Source organism: Pongo pygmaeus, chromosome 21 (genome assembly GCF_028885625.2).
Source record: "Pongo pygmaeus isolate AG05252 chromosome 21, NHGRI_mPonPyg2-v2.0_pri, whole genome shotgun sequence".
Taxonomy (NCBI): Eukaryota; Metazoa; Chordata; class Mammalia; order Primates; family Hominidae; genus Pongo; species Pongo pygmaeus.
In genome coordinates this window covers 32,472,586-32,489,558 of record NC_072394.2, presented here as the reverse complement: position 1 = coordinate 32,489,558, position 16,973 = coordinate 32,472,586, and the positions used below count along the sequence as shown (strand labels likewise).

General features: G+C 41.1%; 1 protein-coding gene across 5 annotated transcripts in view; it reads left to right on the top strand.

Moving 5' to 3' along the window:
- The first annotated feature begins 5,904 nt into the window (after positions 1 to 5,904).
- The window catches only part of RAD21L1 (RAD21 cohesin complex component like 1), a 29,598-nt gene continuing 18,529 nt past the window's right edge, over positions 5,905 to 16,973 (top strand). For 2 of the 5 annotated variants that reach the window (XM_054467699.1, XM_054467698.1), the window contains exons 1-2: positions 12,883 to 13,696; positions 13,970 to 14,076. In XM_054467699.1, coding sequence (XP_054323674.1) covers positions 13,686 to 13,696; positions 13,970 to 14,076 — 118 coding nt within the window. In that variant the 5' untranslated portion in view covers positions 12,883 to 13,685. Of the gene's footprint in view, positions 6,270 to 8,305; positions 8,482 to 9,764; positions 9,895 to 11,423; positions 11,518 to 12,862; positions 13,697 to 13,969; positions 14,077 to 16,973 lie in introns of those variants that run through there. The other 3 variants (XM_054467696.1, XM_054467695.1, XM_054467700.1) reach the window with 3 other exon arrangements.

Here is a 16,973-nt window from a genome sequence, read left to right as displayed (position 1 = left end):
CCCACAGAAATACAAACTACCATCAGAGAATACTATAAACACATCTACGCAAATAAGCTAGAAAATCTAGAAGAAATGGATAAATTCCTGGACACATACACCCTCCCAAGACTAAACCAGGAAGAAGTTGAATCCCTGAATAGACCAATAACAGGTTCTGAAATTGAGGCAATAATTAATAGCCTACCAACCAAAAAAAGTCCAGGACCAGACGGATTCACAGCCGAATTCTACCAGAGGTACAAAGAGGAGCTGGTTCCATTCCTTCTGAAACTATTCCAATCAATAGAAAAAGAGGGAATCCTCCCTAATTCATTTTATGAGGTCAACATCATCCTGATACCAAAGCCTGGCAGAGACACAACAAAAAAGAGAATTTTAGACTAATATCCCTGATGAACTTCGATGCAAAAATCCTCAATAAAATACTGGCAAACCAAATCCAGCAGCACATCATAAAGCTTATCCACCATGATCAAGTTGGCTTCATCCCTGAGATGCAAGGCTGGTTCAACATATGCAAATCAATAAATGTAATCCATCATATAAACAGAACCAAAGACAAAAACCACATGATTATCTCAATAGATGCAGAAAAGGCCTTTGACAAAATTCAACAGCACTTTATGCTAAAAACTCTCAATAAACTAGGTATTGATGGGACGTATCTCAAAATAATAAGAACTATTTATGACAAACCCACAGCCAATATAATACTGAATGGGCAAAAACTGGAAACATTCCCTTTGAAAACTGGCACAAGACAGGGATGCCCTCTGTCACCACTCCTATTCAACATAGTGTTAGAAGTTCTGGCCAGGGCAATCAGGCAAGAGAAAGAAATAAAGGGTATTCAATTAGGAAAAGAGGAAGTCAAATTGTCCCTGTTTGCAGATGACATGATTGTATATTTAGAAAACCCCATCATCTCAGTCCAAAACCTCCTTAAGCTGATAAGCAACTTCAGCAAAGTCTCAGAATACAAAATCAACGTGCAAATATCACAAACATTCCTATACAGCAATAACAGACAAACAGAGAGCCAAATCATGAGTGAACTCCCATTCACAATTGCTTCAAAGAGAATAAAATACCTAGGAATCCAACTTACAAGGGATGTGAAGGACCTCTTCAGGGAGAACTACAAACCACTGCTCAGCAAAATAAAAGAGGACACAAACAAATGAAACATTCCATGCTCATGGATAGGAAGAATCGATATTGTGAAAATGGCCATACTGCCCAAGGTAATTTATAGATTCAATGCCATCCCCATCAAGCTACCAATGACTTTCTTTCTTTCTTTCTTTCTTTTTTTTTCTTTTTTTTGAGATAGAGTCTCTCTCTGTCACCCAGGCTGGAGTGCAGTGGCGCCATCTCAGCTCACTGCAAGCTCCGCCTCCCGGGTTCATGCCATTCTCCTGCCTCAGCCTCCCGAGTAGCTGGAGTAGCTGGGACTACAGGCACCTGCCACCACGCCTGGCTAATTTTTTGTATTTTTAATAGAGACGGGGTTTCACCATGTTAGCCAGGATGGTCTCAATCTTCTGACCTTGTGATCCACCACTTCGGCCTCCCAAAGAGCTGGGATTACAGGTGTGAGCCACCACACCCAGCCTGACTTTCTTCACAGAATTGGAAAAAACTACTTTAAAGTTCATATGGAACCAAAAAAGAGCCCACATTGCCAAGACAATCCTAAGCCAAAAGAACAAAGCTGGAGGCATCATGCTACCTGACTTCGAACTATACTATAAGGCTACAGTAACCAAAACAGCATGGTACTGGTACCAAAACAGAGATATAGACCAACGGAACAGAATAGAACCCTCAGAAATAATACCACACATCTACAACCATCTCATCTTTGACAAACCTGACAAAAACAAGAAATGAGGAAAGGATTCCCTATTTAATAAATGGTGCTGGGAAAACCAGCTGGCCATATGTAGAAAGCTGAAATTGGATCCCTTCCTTACACTTTATACAAAAATCAATTCAAGATGGATTAAAGACTTAAATGTTAGACCTAAAACCATAAAAACCGTAGAAGAAAACCTAGGCAATACCATTCAGGACATAGGCATGGACAAGGACTTCATGACTAAAACACCAAAAGCAATGGCAACAAAAGCCAAAATTGACAAACGGGATCTAATTAAACTAAAGAGCTTCTGCACAGCAAAAGAAACTACCATCAGAGTGAACAGGCAGCCTACAGAATGGGAGAAAATTTTTACAATCTACCCATTTGACAAAGGGCTAATATCCAGAATCTACAAAGAACTTAAACAAATTTACAAGAAAAAAACAAACAACCCCATCAAAAAGTGGGCGAAGGATATGAACAGACACTTCTCAAAAGAAGACATTTGTGCAGCCAACAGACACACGAAAAAATGCTCATCATCACTGGCCATCAGAGAAATGCAAATCAAAACCACAATGAGATACCATCTCACACCAGTTAGAATGGCGATCATTAAAAAGTCAGAAAACAACAGGTGCTGGAGAGGATGTGGAGGAAGGAATGCTTTTACACTGTTGGTGGGACTGTAAACTAGTTCAACCATTGTGGAAGACAGTGTGGCAATTCCTCAAGGAACTAGAACTAGAAATACCATTTGACCCAGCCATATCATTACTGGGCATACACCCAAAGGATTATAAATCATGCTGCTATAAAGACACATGCACACGTATGTTTATTGTGGCACTATTCACAACAGCAAAGACTTGGAACCAACCCAAATGTCCATCAGTGATAGACTGGATTAAGAAAACGTGGCACATATACACCATGGAATACTATGCAGCCATAAAAAAGGATGAGTTCATGTCCTTTATAGGGACATGGATGAAGCTGGAAACCATCATTCTGAGCAAACTATCGCAAGAACAGAAAACCAAACACCGCATGTTCTCACTCATAGGTGGGAATTGAACAATGAGAACACAGGGACACAGGTTGGAGAACATCACACACTGGCCTGCTGGGGGGTGGGGGGAGGGGGGAGGGATAGCATTAGGAGATATACCTAATGTAGGCTGGGTGAGGTGGCTCACGCCTGTAATCCCAGCCCTTTGGGAGGCCGAGGCCGGCAGATCATCTGAGGTCGGAGTTTGAGACCAGCCTGGCCATCATGGAGAAACCCTGTCTCTATTAAAAAAAAAAAAAAAATACAAAATTAGGCGGGCGTGGTGGCACATGCCTGTAATCCCAGCTATTCCGGAGGCTGAGGTAGGAGAATGGCTTGAACCCAGGAGGCGGAGGTTGCTGTGAGCCGAGATTGCACCATTGCACTCCAGCCTGGGCAACAAGAGCGAAACTCCATCTCAAAAAAAAAAGGAGATATACCTAATGTAAATGACAAGTTGACCGGTGCAGCACACCAACATGGCACATACATACCTATATAACAAAACTGCACGTTGTGCACATGTACCCTAGAACTTAAAATAAAATAAAAAAAAAAAGAAGAAGAAGATTCACCCTTCTTACCCTGCCCCCTTGTCTTGTATGCAATAAATATCAGCAAGCCCAGCCATTCGGGGCCACTACCAGTCTCCGCATCTTGATGGTAGTGGTCCCCTGGGCCCAACTGTTTTCTCTTTATCTCTTTGTCTTGTGTCTTTATTTATTACAATCTCTCGTCTCCACACACCGGGAGAACACCCGCTAAGCCTTGTAGGGCTGGACCCTACAGCTGGTAATAGGATTTGATCTATATTTTGAGACAGAGTCTCTCTGTTGCCCAGGCTGGAGTGCAGGGGCGCAAACTTGGCTCACTGCAATCTCTGCCTCCTCGGTTCAAGCGATTTTCCTGCCTCAACCTCCCGAGTAGCTGGGATTACAGGCACCCACCACCACTCCCGGCTAATGTTTGTATTTTTAGTGGAGACGGGGTTTCTCCGTGTTGGCCAGGCTGGTCTGGAACTCCTGGCCTCAGGTGACCCCCCTGCCTTGGCCTCCCAAAGTGCTGGGATTACAGGCGTGAGCCACCACACCCGACCATGATCTATATTTTTCAAAGACCCCTCTGGCTTCAGTGTAGAGCAGCAGTCTCCAACCTTTTTGGCACCAGGGATCAGTTTTGTGGAAGACAATTATTCCACGAACCGGGTGGGCGGGGGGTCATGAGATTCTCATGAGGAGCGGGCAACCTAGATCCCTCGCATGCGCAGTTCACAATAGGTTTCGTGCTCCTGTGAGAATCTAATGCCGCGGCTGATGTGACAGGAGGCGAAGCTCAGGCGGTGAGGCTCGCTTGCCCGCTGTTCACCTCCTGCTGTGCAGCCCTGTTCCCACCCGGGGCTGGGAACCCCTGGTGTAGAGAATGGGCTTTAGGGAGGTGAGTGACAGGAAGGAGACCGCTCAGGAGGTTGGAGCTTTTCCAGCAGAGAGGTGGCTTAGACTAGGGTGGAGTGGGTGGAGATCTTGAGAAGGGATAGATTAAAGTCATATTTGAAGGTGGAGTGATGGGCTGGCATTAAAGCAGACATGAGGGTGGCACCAAGGGTGTCTCCCAGACATCCTCTTGAATGGTTGCCGTGACATCATTTCCTGAGGTCGGAAATTGGGAGCTAAACTTCAATTTGAATCCTGTCTCTACAATTCCCAACCATGTGACCCTAGACAGGTTGCTATTTTTTCTCCAGCCCTTTCCTTATTCAAAAGGGGGAAAACCAATAACTACTCTGTGAGATTGTTTGAAGAGTAAATGAGACAACCCATGAAAATGCCCACCCAGGAGCCGGAACCTTATCAATAACCTTATATTGGATGCCATTGCCGCTCCAAGATTTATTAGTATTTACTATCAAACTCAAGAGAGGAAACCAGCCTTGCATCCTGATGCTCTTGCAGGATTTTTCTCAGGTTCTAGCACTTGGCCTTGACTACTGAGAACTGTGATATTCCAGGCTGGAAAATATTTGCTGTCCCCAAAGGGCAGGTCAATGTGAATAATCTTTTTAATAATAACAATAATAATAATAGCTAATATTTGTAGAGCACTTATTATCGCTTGGCTGTTTTCATGGTTCATTTTATTTATTTGTTACAATACCCTACGGCGCAAGTACTTTTATTATTTTCACTTTACAGATGAGAAAATCTGAGGTTCAAGGGATTAAATAATTTCTCCAGTGACCTCCAGCTAGTAAGTGGAAGAGAAGACACTGGACTGCATCATAGGGATGTTCAGAGGTAGGCCAGAAGGATCACCTTTCACAACAGGACTATGGGGGCCCAGGCCCCATCCCTGTCATGCCCCTGCTCAGGTATCTCAGGTCCGAGCGCCAGGACAAAGCCGGAGACTGCGCACTAGGACCGGTGTGCCTTGCTCACTGTCTGCCTCTATCCCTCCGGCCCCGTCCACTGTCCCCACCAACGCCCTGCACCCTTGTCCCTCTCAGTCCCGGTCCTCCCCACTCTAGCGCACTGCCCTACCCTGTCCTTACCCCCAGCCGCCGCCGCCGCCGCCGCCGCCGCGCCCAGTCCCTCAGCCCCGCCCAGTCCCTTGGTCGCTGCCCCGCCCTTCCCCGCCCTTCCCCGCCCTTCCCCGCCCTTCCTTCCCCGCCCTTCCCCGCCCTTCCTTCCCCGCCCTTCACCGCCCTTCCTTCCCCGCCCTTCCCCGCCCTTCCTTCCCCGCCCTTCCCCGCCCCCTGTCTCCCGTCCCTCAGCCGCTGCCGTGCCCCGCCCCTCCATACCCCTCCACGCCCCTCCCCATGTCCTGTTCGTCCCTCTCCATCCCCTGCACGCCCCGCCCCTCGCCCACTGCCCCGCCCCATCCCCCTGTCAGTCCCGTCCATCGCCCACTGCCCCGCCCCATCCCCTGTCAGTCCCACCCGTCGCCCACTGCCCCGCCTTCTCCACGCCCCGCCCCGCGCTTGCCGCGCATTGCAGACGCCCAGCGGCGCCAAGAACCCGGCGCCCCGGACCGGAGAAGCTGGCTTGGCGATTCCTCGCAGCCTCTACTCTGGCACGCCACACCTCAGACCAGGCTTTGAAAGTAGGGCGCAGCCTGAGAGGCCGGCCGGACCCCGAGTGCTGTAGGCGGGCTGGGAGATGGGGGCCGCCGCCACCCACATTCCCACAAGCACCCGGCTCCGGCGCCTCACGCCGCGTTAGCTCGCGGCGCCAAGCCCGGAGGGTCCCGCTTGAGGAAGAAAGGTCGCCCGCAGCCCAGCTGGGGCTGGAAGCGCGACCCGGGGTCTCCTTGCCCGCACGCGGAAGAAAATGGGCGCTGTGGCCTCAGTTTCCCTCTGTGAGCAGCCGGCCCAGAACTCTGAGGAGTCGTCTGTGGAGGAGCCTTTGGCGTCCCCCTGCACCTGAGGGTGGCCGTCAGCTCTTCCCAGCCCGGCACTTTGCTTTCCCCTCCCTCACCCCCGGAAGGGTCTCGCCGTCTCTGGCTCAGCCCTCCCTCCCCACTCCCCTCTCTCCCCACTCCCCTCTCCCAGGGTCCCCCCCCCGTCTCCTTCGGACCCCTTCCTCCCTCCCTCCGCTCCCTCCCCGCCACCGCGGCCACCCTGCCTTTCCCGGGCCGGTTTCCACGGAGTGGCCCCATCCCGTTAGCTTCACTTTGCACGAAGTCAGTTCAATCTAGAGACAGAAAAAGCCTGCAGGACGTGGGGCGGGAGGGGCGGGGGGGAGTTTGTGTGCATATTTTGTGGGGGTGGAAAAAAGGGTAGGTAATATGTGCTCGGGAAAATCAATGTCTCAGGAATAGTAAATCGCAGGGTTTGGGTTTTTTGTTTGTTTTTCTTTTTTAAGAAGTCCATCACTTAAAAAGTACATTTATTTTTTTGAGACGGAGTCTCCCTCTGTCGCCCAGGCTGGAGTGCAGTAGTGCGATTCCGGCTTACTGCAGCCTCCGTCTCCCGGGTGCAAGCGATTCTCCTGCCTCAGCCTCCCAAGTAGCTGGGATTACAGAGGCCCGCCACCGTGCCTGGCTACTTTTTGTATTTTTAGTAGAGACGGGGTTTCACCGTGTTGGCCAGGCTGGTCTCCAATTACTGGCATCAAAGTGATGCCCACCTCAGCCTTCCAAAGTGCTGGGATTACAGGCGTGAGTCACTGCTCCAGGCCAAAAAGTACATTTTAAAAGTACCTCACACTACTGGGAGCCATTTAAAAAGATAAACAGGAATTTATTCAGAAAGAGCGAAACACACAGACTAAAAAGGAAAGCAGTGGAACCAACGCAAGGCACAAGCCATATACATTAAACTCTCCAGCTGCCCCGTAGGGGAACATGGTTTAGCGGATTGCATCACCTTTAGTTGGGGCATAATGATTGAATTCTTGAGGTACAAATGGACACTGATCGAAGTTTACCTAAGTTTTTAATTCTGTCGCCGACTTTGTGTTCGTCTTGGCTCAGTTTTCTCTTTTATCAGTATCTTAAGTAGAAGAGAAGCAAAAAGAAGCTTCCATAGTGGCAGTGTAAGATTACTTATATGTAAGCAATAATTTGATTGTTCCCTAGAAGTCAACCAAAGTGCTATAACATCCCTTCTCATCTTTAGCTTAGTAATAGAGCCCTACGGTGTTACCAAGAATAGTACAGTTTGTAAAAATGTGCATTAATTCCTTCTCTTTGTTTTAAGTGAAGGTTTTCTTTTATCGTTCTTATTTCAAAACATTTAAATTCGATTCTTGTTTCTTCCCTTGCCTTCTAACTATTTTCTTATAGTTTCTTGTTTTCTTCATTTTTCCACTTTATGGAGTGGAAACTCCACTCCACTTTTTGGAATCCCATGATTTTAACTTCAAAAATTAAAATATTGTTGAATAAAACAGATTATCTTGAAGAGGGCAGTGAAATTCAACACCTGCGTATAAATCAATAATCCAATCCTTCTTAAATTCTTACGTTTTAGAAAAGAGGTGCCCTGTATTAGCTTTTCTTGGTTTTGTCTACCTTTTCCTACTCTTGTTTCTTATTTCCATATCTTATATTTTCAGCCTTCCTCCTTTATTTATTTGGCCATGTTAGTAAGAAGAGAACTCAAATCCTTTTTTGGATAAAATAAGTGAAATGTAAGAAGAAATCATTAATCAGGATGCATTTAAGCCAGGTGTAGAGGTGTAGTTCACAATTTACTAGAGCTTTGTCATTAGGTTATAATTTTATATTCTAAATAAGTTTCTCTTATTTACAAGAGAATAACTTGTATTGAATAATTGGATTAGAACATAATCTGAATGTTATTTTGTAGAATTAATAAATATTTTTCTTATAAAATAGCAATAAAAAGTTTTTGTAATAAAATTTTAAATATCTTTTCGTGTTCTCTCTAGTTTGTTAAATACAAGTAAGGAACACAGGCAACATGTTCTACACACATGTGCTTATGAGTAAACGAGGGCCATTGGCCAAAATATGGCTTGCAGCTCACTGGGAGAAGAAACTCACAAAGGCCCATGTATTTGAATGTAATCTAGAGATAACCATTGAAAAAATTCTTTCACCCAAGGTATGTTACTGATTAAAATGATAGCTTGTATTTACCATGACTTTGGAAGAGGAAAGACATGAAGATACACTTATATCATGAAGTATATTTTCAAGGAAGTTTTACTTGTCAAATGGTCTTTCCTTTAATTCCTGTAGCATTTAGTGTTATAACAAACATACTGGTTTCTGTTGGTAATTAACTTTGTCATATATCTATCGTAGATAGATTGGACCCTAAGGGATAAAGGCCATATTTTATGCATATTCATATTCCTTTCTTATTCACTAACAAAATACAGTAGACATAGTAGGTACTTAATAAGCATCTCTTAGAAAATAATGAACAAATGGGGAGGATAGAAAGCGGACTGGTTATAAATCCAAAAATACGTGAAAATATGTCATAAACAGTAAAGTACTATGTTCATTATAAAACACTAAAACTGATTAGAATTTGCATTACAGCATTTAATATTGTTATAAGTTAAGTATTTTTCAACTTTAGAGAAGGACAAATTGAAAGCCTATGGTGTGTTAGGCACTAGGCCGAACTTTATGCCTATAAGTCTATTTAATCTTTACAACAACCCTATGAGGTTGGCATCTTTTAGCTTCTGTGAACTGTAGTTACCATGTTTTGAGTTGGTCAAATTTATATTTAATTATTGCTTTATCACTTAATAATTATATTACTTTGGGCATCCTACTTAAAATATCTGAGTCTCAGTTTTTTCTTCTGTAAATAGAGGTTGTTGTCAAAATTAAATAAATTAGTGTATGAAAAGCTCTTAGGACAATGTCTGGCATAAAATAAGTACATAATAAATTGTAGGGAGGCTGAGGCAGGAGAATTGCTTGAACCCGGGAGGTGGAGGTTGCAGTGAGCCGAGATCGCGCCACTGCACTCCAGCCTGGGTGACAGAGCGAGACTCCGTCTCCAAAAAAATAACAAAAAAATGAGCTGTAGCCATTTTTATTACACTGAAGTTCAGGAAGTTTAAGTGACAGCCTCAGCAACTGAACCAAGACCTGAACCCAATTCTGACTATAAAGTTTATATTCTTCTCATAATACCAATAATAGTATACTTCACTTAAATGCCATATTAGATTAACTTCCTTGAATAAGAATAAAAAAATCATTTTGCAAGGTGAGGTAAAAAGTTAAGTGATATACTTTAAATAAGGATACAAAATATCTGCTTTTTTAAGAGAACCAATTCTTACGATGTCAGTAACTTTCAAAGAATAGGATTTATGAACCTAATCTTTACTCTTCTAATACTTCAAAAATTATTGAAAGGTGAAAATAGCACTTCGAACTTCAGGACACCTTCTTTTGGGAGTTGTTCGAATCTATAACAGGAAGGCAAAATATCTTTTGGCAGATTGCAGTGAAGCATTTCTTAAAATGAAGATGACATTTCGCCCAGGTATACATGTAATATTGATTTGTCTCCTTCTTGGTTCCGTTTTGCATTTTAATTGGGGATGGGCTCTTTTAATATGCTTCAGGCTAGTATGGTGAATGTAAACTTAGATTTGAATGAATCTAAGTTTCCATGGTTGAGGATAAATTGTGTTCATTTCCTTGCTCTTTTTCTATGCCTGCAGGAAAAGGTTATGCTTTCCAAAACTTGTAACGTTCCTACATATTTATGGAAGACATATACTTAAAGCCACTACACTTGCATAAGAAACTCTGATATTCTGTTTTTAATGGGCCATTTAGTTTGTTGTGCCTGTTTTTGCCTTTATAAGAGAAATTAGAAATAGTATGATTGACAAAACAGAGATATCAGTAATTTTGTTTTCAGAATTCTCAAGACTCCAAGCAGCTTGCTACTTATGACATATCAAAAATTCCTAAGCATTCCAAAGTGCCAGAGATTTACATATGTCATAAATATAATGCCTTCAAAATTTATATACCATCTGTTTCATTTTGAAGACATTTTTTATTTTCTACCTTGTATTATGGCTACTTAGGTACAGATCTTGCCTCTGTCACTAGTCTTGAAGCTTCTTGAAGGCAAGGTCTTTGTCATAATTATTTTCTGAATCTCTTATAATATCTGTCTCAATGCCTTGCACATACCATTTCCTCAATCAACATTTGTTGAATCAGGATTGACAGATTTTTTTAATCTTCTTCATTTAAAATATTTGTATAATCTCTAGGTGGATTTATATTCATATCAAGTATGGTTCATTTGTTCATTTATTATTTTTTTACATATTCCACAAATATTTATTGATTTCATACTTTGTACCAAACACTATGTTAGGCTCTGGGATATAAAGACAAACAAGATAAATAAGATCCTTTTCAGTCAGGTGAGGAAATCAGATAATTAAAGTATTTTTAAAACATTACAGTAATTGTAATTTGTAATTGTGCTATAAAGGAAAATAAACAGAGTGCTACAACAGAAAATAACAGAGAAGTTCACTTTAGTTAAAATAATTGGGAAAAGCCTTTCTGAGAGGATAGAATTTAAGCTCAGACTTGAAAAATGAGATCTACCCAGCCATGTAAAAAGTCCCTGAGGGAATAGCATTCTAGGCGGAGGAAACTGCAAGAGCAAAGGTCTTGAGGTGGAAAAATGCCTGACTTTTTCAGGGAACAAAAAGGCTAGTATGGTCAGTATGGTGAATGTCATTAGATGATGCCTCTTAGGTTTTTAGGGTTACAGAGGCTCCAATTAGAAATTTTGATTTTATTAAATGCACTGGAGAAGTCACTAAATCATTTTAAGTTTTAGAGGCATCTAATCTGATTAGTTTTTTAAAATATTACTCTGTCTGCTTTATAGAGAATGGACTACAGAAGGGTAGGAGTAGATAGAGGAAAACTAGTTAGAATAAGCAGTAGTCCAGTAAAAGAATATAGAGTTAGTTGGGAGTTCTTTGTTTCATATAGCATTGTTGCTTATTGAGTGTGGTTTTTGATTCTTTTCAGGACTGGTTGACCTTCCAAAAGAGAATTTTGAAGCATCTTACAATGCTATCACATTGCCAGAAGAATTTCATGATTTTGACACCCAAAATATGAAGTAAAATATTTTATTTATTTTCCTTCAATTTAATTTTCTTGATATTTGTTTTTATATTCAAATTTCATTGAGGCAAATGGAATGTAGTTAACAACTGAACAAGTACAGATGTAATTGATAAAGACTTATATTTGGTATAAAATCCCAAAGTACAACAACAAAAGTGTGTCATTTTATTTATTGAATGTAGTTTGCAATATTGACAGTATATTCATCTATTCATTCAGTAAATATTCACTGGGTGCCTTCCATATGCCGGAAACTGTTCTAGGCACTGAGGAGATAGCAGTGAATTAAACATAGCTGCTGGCCTCATGGATCTTAAATTTTAGTTGGGGTAGCTAATAAATAAACAAATAAATATATGTCAGGAAGTGACCACCATTGTGAAGAGAAACAGAAAATGAAATAAATAAACAGTAAGACAGGAAAGGCTTTTCTGAAAAGGTAAGAACAAATCTGAAGGAGGTAAAGGAACAAATCAGTAATGTGGGGGAAGAATATTCTAGGAAGAGCAAGTAGAAAGGCCCTAAAGCAGGACACACTGGACATTTTCAAGGACCAGCAAGGAGGCAAGTGAGACTAGTGAAGTAAATGAGGAGCTGAGTGGTAGGAGATGAGGTCAGAGAGGTAGCAGGAGACACAGATGATGTAGGGTGTGATATACTACAGTGGGACTTTTATTTTACTCAGGGAACACAGGAAGGTTTTGAATAGAGTGACGGGATCTGACTTGATTTCAACATCATCCCTCTGGCTACTTACTCTAAGGGAAAAGGGAGGAATCAGAGAGCCCATGAGAAAGTTATTGTAGTAAGAAGTCCAGATAAGAGAATATAGTATCTGTGATCAGTTCTCAGTCATCATCTCACCCAGGTGGTAGCAGTCAAGTTACAGATATATCTGGAAAGCGAAGCCAGGAGAATTTGCTAATGAATTGCATATAGCTTTAAGAGAAAATGAAGGATACTATATGATTTTTGGCATGAGAACAGACTTAACACTTAATAAGATTAGTATAATCAGATTTAAAGGGGGCAGAGAGAAGGAAGTAAACTAGGTTTTGTATATAAGTTTTGGGATGACTGTTACACATCTGTTATGGTATAAATGCATGTGTTCCCCTAAAATTCATATGTTGAAACCTAACCTTCAAGGTGATGGTATTAAGAGGTGGGGCTCTGAAGCCAGAATGACCTTTTAGGAACAACAACAACAAAAGAGTTGGAAGTGATTAGGTCATAAGAGAGGTGATTAAGTCATAAGAGAAGTGATTAAGTCATAAGAGAAGTGATTAGGTCATAAGGGCTCCACCATCATAAGTGAGATTAGTTCTCTTATGAAAGAGACCTGCAGGAGTTTTCTCACAGCAAAAAGACACCGTCTATGAGGAACAGGCCCTCACCAGACACCAAATCTGCTGGCACCTTGATCTTGTACTTCACATCCTCCAGGACTGTGAGCAATAAATTTCTGTTGTTTATAAGTTACCCAGTCTAAGTTACTTTATTCTGGTGGCCCGAATGGACTAAGACAATATCGAAGGGAGTAGGTAAGTAGTTGACCCTCTGGGTCTGAAATTCAGGAGAGAGGTCTGAAGTGGATGTATAAATTTGCAGGTTGTGAGTGTATAGATGGAACTTCAACCATGGAATCTAAGAGATCCCCAAGGTAGTGAGTATACATTTAAAAAAAATAGAGAGAGGGATCTGAGGACTGAGTATTTGGTCATTCCCAGTAGTTAGTCTGGGATATTAGGAACAGAAAAGGAGCAGATAGGAAGAAAATGGAGAAATAGTGATACCTCAGAGGCCAAGAGAAGAATGTATTCCATGAGGAAGGGAGTTGTTTAGTCTGTTTGGGCTGCTATAACAAAATACCATAAACTGGGTGGCTTATTAACAATAGAAATTTAGTTATCATCATTCTGGAGGCTGAGAAATTCCAGATAAACTTGCCAGCAGATTCATTGTCTGGTGATGGCCTGCTTCCTGATTCATAGATGGCAACCTTCTCACCGTATTCTCACATGGTAGATTGAGGCAGCTTCCTGGGGCCTCTTTTATAAAGGCACTAATCTCATTCATGGGAATCTGCCCTCATGACCTAATTATCTCCCAAAGCTCCCACCTCCTGATACCATCACATTGGAGATTAGATTTCAAAATATGCATTTGAGGTGAGGAAGACACAAATATTTAGGCCATAGCAAAAGTCAACATCTAAGTCAAGTGTTGTTTGTTTGTGCAAGTAAGATAAGGGACTGAAAATTGACCATTGGGTTTGGGAGCCTAGAGATTATTTATATACATGTATATATAATAAACTAGTGTTTATAAATAATACTATTGAGAAAATGAAAATTGTTTTAGTTTCTTCACTATATCAATGATATTTTTACAGTAATTGTTTTCTGTCCTCATGTTTTTCTCAACCTTATATTTCTCCATAGTGCTATTGATGTTTCAGAACACTTTACTCAGAACCAAAGCAGACCAGAAGAAATCACTCTTAGAGAAAATTTTGACAATGATCTACTTTTCCAAGCTGAGAGCTTTGGTGAGAATATTTGAGAACTCAAAATTACAAATTATAATCAATTATATTTGTATTTGTGTATTGAAATAATGCCAGTAGATGTAGCTATAGAATGAATCTTTTGATGTGTAAATGTAATTCCCAATACATTTTTCCTTGCCTTTTTCTAGTATAGATATCAATGCCAAGACTCAGTCTTAGGATATACTTCTATTCTCAGTGTATAACCATTTACTGAATACCTACTCTGTATCAGGTGCTATCAATAGACAGGGCAGTACCAAAATTTAAAGAAGCAGTTCCTGCCCTCAAGGAGATTCTGGGTGTGAGAGAGACACATAAATAAACAGTTAAGATGGTCAACATACATACAAGATTTTATATGTATGCTGCATGAAATGCCTTCAAAATATATTTCTTCTGGTATATGATAATATCAATTGTAAAATGATGCCTTTTAAATCAGCCTGGGGGTGAGGAAGAGGAAACACTACCACACTAAATGTGTATATTGATTGTGAAACAGAAACTGATTTTTAAAATGTTAAACTCTTGTTTGGGCAAGGCGATTGTACTTTATTTTTAATTTTTTTTTTTTTGACACAGGGTTTTGTTCTTGTCGCCCAGGTTGGAATGCATGATCATGGCTTACTGCAGCCTTGACCTGGGCTCACAATCTTCCTGCCTCAGCCTCCTGAGTAGCTGGGACTGCAAGTGCATGCCACTACACTCAGCTAATTTTTTAAAACTTTTTTGTAAAGACAAGGTCTTACTATGTTGCCCAGGCTGGTCTTGAAACTCTAGGCTCAAGCAATCCTCCTGCCTCAGCCTCCCAAAGTGTTGGGTTTACAGGCATAAGCCACTGTGCCTGGCTAGTGTACTTTAAAATGGAAGCAATATGGTGTAATTTAACTATAGAGTATTTGCTCTTTTTTTCTGGCATCTACTATTCCCTGTCTTATATCATGATATTTATACACCTCTTGTCTTGGTCTACAAACTCCATGAGGATAGAATCTGTGTAATGTTCATATTTGAATTTCCTATAGTGCCCAAAACAATGAGTATAGGAGAAAGATGGCCTATGTCTATCTTGGTTGGGGAGGGGAGTCAAGAAAGTAATGCTTGAGCGACATCTCTAACCTCAGCTTCTCATCCTCACTCTGCTTCCGTAACTCTTGCTATATCTGTAGCTGTGTTTCTCAGCCTGTGGTGAAGGACCAGTTTTCTAATATTTGTCCATTTTCAATCTGTATTATATTTTACTTTGTAAAATACAATAAAATGAATTATTAGAAAAATTAAAAATTTAAAAATCAAAATACAAGGCTCAAGTTTTGTAATTAGAGTCAACACATATAAAATTGCTCTGTCAAATTTCTGTAAAACTTTCTGAACATATACTTTTATTTCTGTATTTTCTTTCTTGTGGACCAGTACCAATTCACAGATTATACTTTAAGTAGCACTGATCTCTTACTGGGTATAACCCCAGACCCAGAATTGTAACACATTGGCAAAGAGGTAATCATATTCCCTACTCCCAAGACACTCTTTACAAATTCCCCTACTATTCTTATTTGGGCTTGAAACTTTAGGATCACTTTTTTTTTTTTTTTTTTTTTTAATGGGGTCTTGCTCTGTCACCCAGGCTGGAGTGCAGTGGCACGATCTCGGCTCACTGCAACCTCCGCCTCTCAGGCTCAAGCGATTCTCCTGCCTCAGCCTCTGGAGTAGCTGGGACTACAGGCATGCACCTCCACACTCGGCTAATTTTTGTATTTTTAGTAGAGACGGGGTTTCACCATGTTGGCCAGGCTGGTTTTGAACTCCTGGCCTCAGGTGATCCACCCACCTCGGCCTCCCAAAGTGCTGGGATTGCAGGCATGACCCACTGTGCCCAACCAGGATCACTTTTAACTATACTTTCTGTCAGCTTCATACTAGTGCTGGGTTGTTTGTTTTTTTTTTAATTCTGAAATGTCTTTTAGATCTTTTTTCTATTTCCTTAGCCAGTGATATAGTTCACCAGTACCAAAGACCTGGAGTACTGCAATACCCTCCTACAAATCTTCCTCCTGTCTCTTCCCACATTTTATACACCTTTGTAAGAGCAATTGTCTTTAAATTCCACTTTTGATATATCACATTCCTCTGCTTAAGTGCCTTGTGTCCCTGTGACTTACTGTATCACATATGTCTACCTACACTCAAGGCCCTCTGCCAATGTATCACCTTCTTTATTTTATCAGCTTTATTTGTTTTACTCTTAATATGGACTTTTTGCTCTAGTCAAGCAAATATCTTACCACCCAACCAATACAATTTAGTTGTTCACATTTCTGTATCTTCCTTTACAATTTTAAAAGGTGGGAAGAACATGTTCTTAGTAAATGGACAGATTTGGGTTTGAATCTGAACTTTCTCTGTTGATTTGCTGTGTGACACTGGGCAGATTGCCTAACCTCTTTGAGCCTTACTGTCCCTATTTGTAAAGTTGGGATATAACTAACAACATCATAGGGTTATTCCCCTTATTCCTTCCTTTAATCTTCTTCACCAATATGTGATTTTTCTCTTCTTTAAAAACTGCTTCAAACCTAATGTCCTGTAAGAAATATTTAAAATTAATCCATCTTATTCTGGATTGTAATATAATATCAAAGGCAATGATTATTTCTTTTATGTATTTTGTATAATCTGATATTCTTGTGATGTTCAATGCTGAGAATATAGTGTCTTCATAAGTCTTATTCTCTGATTGACCAACGCTGGCTTTTCCTTTGGGAGCTATCAAGCTGTACCTGGATGATGTGAATATATTTTTAGTTTTTGAAAAAGTAATTTAGTCTTTTCTTCTGAGCAATTCTTTAATCCATTGTCATGATAGTTGTTTTTTCCACTCTTCCATTCTAGAA